Genomic DNA, 8,465 nt, shown 5'->3' on the forward strand with positions numbered 1-8,465 from the left:
CTACACCGCCATCTCACACACAGTGTGACATATTACATTGGACATGGGGAGACTTCCAATTACTGGCACAATACATTTGCTGTTTTATGATGCAAAAGACGCGGTGTGACTAATGCCTGTTAACCTACCGTCTTACCTTCACGAAAATCTGGTTTCGATTGTGCTATGCCGAGTAAAGGGCGTCATAATTGTCTTCGTCCAATTCACTCCAGACTGGCGTTTTACGGCCATATAGCTGCATGCAGTGCTGAAAGGACTTTCTACCCGTCTTCGGTTTAACAAAAACGCCATGACATCAGTGCTATGTCAATAACCTCATGATTGTCTTGGGCTAAATCATTTCAGACCGGCCTTTTACTTCTATATAGCGGTAATGTGTTTTCAGGACTTCAGGCATATGCGCCAAAATCTTACCCTCGTGCACCGTAGTCTATTTGCTGAATCTCAGATGACAAAAAACTTTCAAACTAACTGTTGTAGCTACGTGCGGACTCAGATGAACACAGTTAAGTTTATTCCCTGTCTCTTTTTCTGTGCCATGGCCAGCGAATTCCTTGCGAATACGTCCTTGGCACAGGATGTCATAACGGTTTTCCATGCCTCTTCAATTTTCAATGCGTTTGTAATTCTAGAAGATGACCTTTAAAGATACATTTGCATTTCATGAATCTTTCCCCTCTCATGTTGCAAAATGTCAGTCCTCAACCACCTACTTGCTTAAAACATGGAAACCACGCACGCCGGATGCGGATGTGCGCCTCTTAGGGTTTTAGTAAACAGTAGAGGGGTGGCGTGCGTGGGGTGCGACATTAGTTAGTTCGTCAAACTGTATTTTATTTCCACGGAATCACTGTGTTCTTCTGCCTCCAAGGTCGTAGGCTTTCGTATGATTTTGATGCCGTAGAATTTTTGAGCAGGCTGTGACAGAACCAACAACCGCCGACAAGGATATAAGACAGCCTTTTCCGGAAGAGGACAGTTGAATTTCGTACGAAAAATGTACCGCTATCCCAAGAAAGCCACGAGCTTGCGATGATATGAAGATCGAAGGCCGAATCATCAATGTGACCTGCTGATCCTAATTGTTAGAACATCTGTAACCATCATCTGTATGTCCAGGATCAATACCATGCCTTTGATCGCTGACGCACGTGTGACGTCTTACTGCACGTGACAGTCGTTTTCCTTAGAAGCCAGGATATAGGGATCATCTGTAGTCCAGAAACCTCCAAATGACGCAAGGTAATCCCACAGCCTGAGACAACTCTCTGCCGAGGGCCATCCGAAAACAAGTTTTCTTCTGTTTGCATTTCTCTCGAGCCTGCGCTTAGCGGCGCACGTAGCCAGGAACCGGCGTCAGCCTGCCCAAACAGAGACACGTGAGACATTGGCGAGGCCGGGCGAGCATTAGAACACACAATCACTCCGCCAGCGTGCAGCCCAGCAGGCGGCAACGCCGCGGAACTCTCAATCTTACCACAACAAGCGGTGAAGCGAGAAGGATGGACTCCTACCACCTTGCAGGGAATCTTCACAACGCGACCGTTGTTGTTGGTGTTTACGACAATGTCACAGATGAAGAATTCCCGTTGGAAAGCCGCCTCCGACATCTCGCTTCTGTGACTCTCTGCCTGGTGACGATAGTTGGGTTCGTGTTGAATCTGCTCATCCTCATCGTGATACAGAAGATCCTGGAAGACCGGGTGACCATACCGAACGTTCTGGTGCGAGCCTTGTCCGTTACAGACCTTCTGAACTGTTTCCTTAGCATAACTATCCCCTGCATTGCTTACTCCTATCCCTCTATCCTTCATGCACAGCCGGTGTGTGACTTGTCGGCGACTTTCCTGTACGGCCTCAGCGTTGCCTCTCAGTTCATTGTCGCTGTCATGAGCATAGAACGCTTCCTTGCAGTTATCTACCCCTTCAAGTATCACAGCCAAGTCGGACACAACGTGAAGAAGGCAAGCTGTTTTGTTGTAGTTCTGTCCCTGTACTCAACCCTGGTGGCCCTCCTACCCGTCTTCGGTCTAAACAAGAACGTCATCCACTATCCAAACACTTGGTGTATGTTTGACTTCCGCAACAGAAGCCCGGAAGGCAGGTTCGTTGTCTATCTCGGCTTCCTGAACATTGTCATAGCTCTCGTCGTTATCGTGGTGGCGAACTCTGCCGTCGCCATGCGGATCAGACAGCCGAAGAGAAGACGACAACAGTCGGTGAGGACGGTGTGCAGTGTTCAGAGTCAGGATATGGAGTACAAGGAGACACACATGCAGGTTCAGTTTACAAAGTTGACCGTGTCTGTAGCCGTGGGACTCACCATGTGCTGGCTGCTATTTGCTGTGAGTAGTCAACTGATAACCTTTCGTTTATCACTGATATGTTGTGGACATTTTCCGCCTAACCTATCCCATATGTCTCCATTGCTTTCCGCCTAACCTTCATATACCTTCCTTCTACTTCATTATTTTCCCATGAACATATGAATTTTACTTAAGGTTAGCTAACTTAAGCAATTAGGAAGCCGTCACAACTCATAACAAGCCAATATAGTTATTCTAGCCGGCACAAGAAGGGTCCATGGTTTCTCCTGAGAACAATCTATACAAGAAGGCCAAGGCACCACTACAATTTAACACATACATCTGTTCTAGTGATATTTTTCTATTATTTGTATGATTCTTCGCAGTGTTTTTCCTTTGATCTGAATTACGTGTGATGGTTGACCCAACGTGATTGATAATGGTAATGTTGACACGAGAAATCTATTTTAGTATTCAAAAAACGGCAAAGACATTTCCCAAGTACAGCCATAGAACCAACATGACCTGGTCCACGTTGTTTGCGTGTTAAATGAACCAGACCTAAGAGGTTTGGCCATGACAGTAGAAAACTAACAAATCATTTGAGTTCCAACAAAACATGTTCTGTAAATGCTTAAATCGCGGTATGAGGACAAAGGAGGTTTTTGCGGTGTTTAAAGTTCATGGTTGGTACAATTGAATTCTAAACACATATTTGTGGAATCATTATTTCGTGTTATAATTCTAAAACTCTACGAAAATAAAGCCAACAACAACATGCTATGATGTTACAAACACAAAAAAATTGTTACTCAAGCAACTGGATGGATTTTGAAAAATTGCTTTAGAAACAAGTTCCTTGAATTGTGTATGCCATTGCCTGGATGTCTAATCTTCGTTGAGATGTCACGAAGTACAGTACACATAACGCCACGTGTCTTCTGTTAACACTAATTCAACAACATGTCAGTGACTCGCTGTGAACATCTTCAATCAAGAGATCTCGTGACATTGCCGGGTGAAAGATTGTGACATGCTGATCCCCGGGTTACCTCAGTTAGAGCCTGTTGTCAACACTTCAGGTCACGGCTTAGTAAATATTTTTTCCGACATCAACCACCGTGCCACAGACATATATACATGTATTGGCTGCCTCTATATCCAAACATATGTGAAACGAGTAAATGTTATTTTTAAATAAATGTCAACGTGGGTACATGATTGAGAAATGTACATGTAGGATTGTACTCTTTATGGTTGATCATGATGGTTTTCTTTGGTGCTGTTGAAAGTCTATCATGTTTCAAAACTTTTGTCCGCATTAACTAGAGCACAAATTACCTTATTTTTGGCTGTCATGTTTCCATCATCTTCAGTTCTTTTAATTATCTTTAATTTGTCCACGTTTGAGTTTCCTTGATCATCGTATACTTGTTCTGAATTAATTCTAAAGTTATGTTTTCAGTCATTGCTTGCTTTAAACGATATCTTTTGTTCACAGTTTAGTACGCTAGCTAGTCCGCTTATATGTTGATATTCCGAGTGAGTCAGATCCATCACACTTTCTCAAAAATAACTTGCAAAAACTCATTTTAAGATAACAATCCAATCCCATTCCAATAGCAATGTCGTTATCTAGCCACGCACCTATTTCGTATCAGGTAGCAAAGGTCCTTTTAACTTGTTTAGTGGTATATTGAGAGTCATGTTCATGCAGTACACGACTCGGTTTCGATTTTGACTAATTCCCTTTCATTTTAGATTCGTTCTAAATCGGCTGGATACCGTTCTCGTTAGTTTTACGTGAGCGTCAATATATTATCGGTAACATCGACTAGTTCACGGGAGTCCGAGAACGCTCGTAACGCTAACATCTGCTAGGATAGGATCGTGGCTAAATCGGGCAATGGAGAGGCTTTGTAAACCCAATAGGATATACAAGAAAGGATAAAGCTGTTTCACAAAGACGCAATCATTCATAGCATGAAACAAAATCACCGTATTACGAAAAAAACAAGATCCTTCCTGCTCCACCGAGATATCCCTTCCAACCATCAGATTATGAACCTGAATGATGTACGACATATCGAGTGTCTAATGACGCAAGTATACCGGTAATATAGGCTTTATATGTCGATTAGACCAAGCGGTATAGATTTTCGCTAAGCTCTTCCGCCTTGCTGTTCGAGACATAGTTTTTAGCACCAACAGCTGCCCATTATCAGCCTGTCTACAAAACCTATGACTGATGGAGCAACAGGCGGGGATGTGACGGGGGATGAAAGACCTCATAAAAGGCATCTTTTATTATGCCTGGCGTGTCGCTAGGTCTCACAGACGACCCCCAAAAGGGCCCGAACAACTGGGAAATGCCGCGACCAGGGAAGATCAAAGCAGGCTAACTGCCGGCATATTTACAATTGTTAAGGTTGCGAGCCATTAGCGGCCTGTGGTGAAGTAAAGCGGCTGAAAGGATGGACAAGAAAATATATGTCAGACACAAAATCTATCAGAAGATAGGTTTCAGAGTGCCCTAGTGTTTTTTGTTTCAATAGCACCTCTACTTAAGTCTACTATAGTCTGTAGTCGTGCTTTGCTTTTCGGTGGTTTACATGCAGGAACCGTCGAAACTTCTGTGGTAAGGTCATAAGGCCTATGGTAAATGGTACGGGACAAATGCGATATTTTTCTGACATTTCCAATCGACCTTTCTCATTTTATATAGATGCAAATTCATGTTAAGACTGCAGAACCTTCAGCACTTTTCTAGAGAAAAAAAGTCTTACAATATATGAAAATCAAAATCAACATGACAATATGGGGTAAATCCCAATTCAGTATAGTATTGGCAGAGAAAGTTGAGTCTTTATTTTATAATGAGAGTAATCAGTTATTGAATTAAATATATTCATGGTACATGTATTATGCTCTTACAAGCTACAAGTACAGGTCTTGTATAAAGCGCAAAGGTATCTCACTATACTGTATACATGTACCGTGAGGTGTACGACCTCGTCATTCTCGCACGAATGTTATCGATGAGAAATACAGAATTTAGCGGCGGTGGCAGCTGGCAAATTTTACGTCTCGGTGCTTCTTTTCCGTTTTCCAATATTCTCCGGGGCGTGAAGGGTGATGGAGCTAATTATGTCCTGGGGAGAAGTACTTCTTATACCACATCCACAACCACCTCTTCTGTATAGCCTCCGCCTGGCCTTTCTACGGGAATACGGATCGTAGAATTCGGCAAAAAAGAGAGTAAGATTGGCCAAGGGAGTCCGGCCGCGGGGAGGTTAGCCTGTCAAACCTACAAGGCGGCCAAACTCCCCTGGCAATTATTCTCCTATATATAGACAGCGTAGTTAGTCTGGTAGAGACTATTGTGTAAGGCATGATTTAGACTGCTTTAATGTAAAAGTTGCGCAGTAGTCTCATTGACTATACATATGACATGAAGACACACTAATGACTACGCACAAAGAATCACATCTAATTATTTACGCGCCAATGACGTGGAGGCCATGGTTTCATCGCACCTCATCAGAAGAGTTCCCACACTCGATCTGTCACTGTTCTGTTCTATTTCATCTTCATAAGGAGGTTTTCATTGAAGACTGATATGAACGGACACGACTCAGTTCGCAAAGGAAAACAGACGGCACCATCTTTACGGCTTATTAAAGTCACCATAGGGTGGATATAATGGACAGTACATCATAGGATTATACTTACTGTGGTATTACACCATGGTGTATATTTCATACCATGATTACACATTAAACACTCCTGGAGTCCTCTTCCTACCACATCCTACCACCCATGGCAGGTTACGCAACCCTGTCCATCAACATAAACCAAATCTCCGCCCACTCACTCCTAATCCTCGCTGCTACAGATAAGATACATACAACCCTACTAAACCAGCACCACCAAAACAATACTTCCATTTCACACTCGATCTGTCACTGTTCTGTTCTATTTGATCTTCATAAGGAGGTTTTCATTGAAGACTTATAAGAACGGACACGACTCAACTCGCAAAGGAAAACAGACGGCATCATATTCACGGCTTATTAAAGTCACCACAGGGTGGATATAATGGACAGTACATCATAGGATTATACTTACTGTGGTATTACACCATGGTGTATGTTTCATACCACGATTAACATCAAACACTCCCGGAGTACTCTTACCACACCCTACCACCCATGGCAGGTTACAACCCTGTCAATCAACATAAACTCAATCTCCGCCCACTCACATAAAACCCCACTAAACCAGCACCACCAAAACAATACTTCCATTTCACACTCGATCCGTCACTGTTCTGTTCTATTTCATCTTCATAAGGAGGTTTTCATTGAAGGACACGACTCAGTTCGCAAAGGAAAACAGACGGCACCATCCTAACGGCTTATTAAAGTCACCATAGGGTGGATATAATGGACAGTACATCATAGGATTATACTTACTGTGGTATTACAGCATGGTGTATGTTTCATACCATGCTTACACATCAAACACTCCTGGGGTCCTCTTATTACCACATCCTACCACCCATGGCAGGTATCAACCCTGTCAATCAACATAAACCAAATCTCCGCCCACTCACTTTCAATCCTCGCTACCACAGACAAGATACATAAAACCCCACTAAACCAGCACCACCAAAACAATACTTCCACATATTTAAATCTTCCTATAATCCATACAAATGATGTGCCAAAATGATGGGCAAACAAGACACGTACATCTTGGCCCAAACAGCAGCCGATCGAATCAGACTTACTTTAAATAGATAAATAATGCAGGACACAGTACAATAGGGAAGGTATCTCATGTAGGCTGGCAGATAAGTATTACCTCTATTATAGGGATTGAAAAACGTAGTGATCACTTCAAATTGAGCCATTCATCTAAGGGGCGATGTCAATGTAGATTCCAACGAGGGACATTCTTTACAACTGTGCATTATGTAGGCTTGCACGTGGCGATCTTGGCTTATATATTATTATCATATAGCCGGACGGCGTGGACCAATCAGAGGCCCGGATACCCGTGCTGTTATTTCCCGATAACAGCACATGTGGTGTTATGGCGGAATAACAGCACATGTCGTGTTATGGCTGATACCATTATGTTATAGGGTATAGGGGCATGCGACTCTTTCTGTAAACCTTTGTAGCATTTTTCTGTCCAATAAACTTTTTTGTTTAGCTTCATTTAAACTACAATTTGCATTAAATGAAATTATCCATATTTGTTTTAAAGCGTATAATATATTCGAATGTATTTTTATGTATGTATATATATTAAAGCTGTTGTATTTCAAACAGGAATTGTGTTGATTGACAGTTTGGATAGGCTATATGATAATAATTTTAATGCACTGCCTTTTCCTCGTTGTATATGGTGTCATAACTGCATGGGCAGCTGCCATAACCACCTCATAAACCACCTCGTTCGCTTCGCTCACACGGTGGTTTATTCGGTGGTTATGGCAGCTGCTCATGCAGTTATGACACCATATACAACTCGGGGCAGTGCATTAACCCTTTATTAACAAATGGGGGGGGGGCATCCACAAGTTTGGGGATACAAACACTTGCTGTGGCAGAGGGTATCGTGATCATTGGGTTTGGTACAGAAAACAAGTCCAAAATTGTGTGGCAAGAATAATTTCTTTTGATTGGTGGCGGAATGGTGATGGTTAGTTATCAAAAGCAATAATGATTAATCTCGCGTCACCCCTATGCAATTATCACATATGGTACGGTCCGTTCGACCAGCTGCAGGCAGCAAGCTGGTGTGACCACGCTTTCGGGCGGCGTGTTGTGCGTGAATTCTCTCCAACTTTTGGGGTAAATTTTCGGCTTTTTGTCCGCACATTATCCGTCTCAAGCATGCAGTATACCGTCTGGACGTTTCCAGGTCGGATGTGTGCCGTTCTTTGGATGTTTGAGGGAGAAAATTCGTATTTTCCTGGCGCTGGCGGGCAGAGTTTGGAGATTGGAAACGAAAATGGCGACTACCATGGCGGCGTGGCGTGGTGCTGGAAAAGACTACTCTCCAAGCAGAGGTGAGAGGGAGAGAACGTAGGATATTCCGACATGGCTAGCTAAAGGAGGCACATTTCGAGAGGGAAATGTGCCTCCT

At 43.0% G+C, this 8,465-nt stretch overlaps 1 protein-coding gene across 1 annotated transcript in view; it reads left to right on the forward strand.

Moving 5' to 3' along the window:
• The first annotated feature begins 2,226 nt into the window (after nucleotides 1-2,226).
• The window catches only part of LOC109487356, a 9,041-nt gene continuing 2,802 nt past the window's right edge, over nucleotides 2,227-8,465 (forward strand). The window contains exon 1 of the mRNA XM_019791333.1: nucleotides 2,227-2,345. Coding sequence (XP_019646892.1) covers nucleotides 2,253-2,345 — 93 coding nt within the window. The 5' untranslated portion in view covers nucleotides 2,227-2,252. The remainder of the gene's footprint in view (nucleotides 2,346-8,465) is intronic.

The sequence above is a fragment of the Branchiostoma belcheri genome, unplaced genomic scaffold, assembly GCF_001625305.1.
Source record: "Branchiostoma belcheri isolate BF01 breed outbred unplaced genomic scaffold, Haploidv18h27 scaffold88, whole genome shotgun sequence".
NCBI classification, from domain to species: Eukaryota; Metazoa; Chordata; class Leptocardii; order Amphioxiformes; family Branchiostomatidae; genus Branchiostoma; species Branchiostoma belcheri.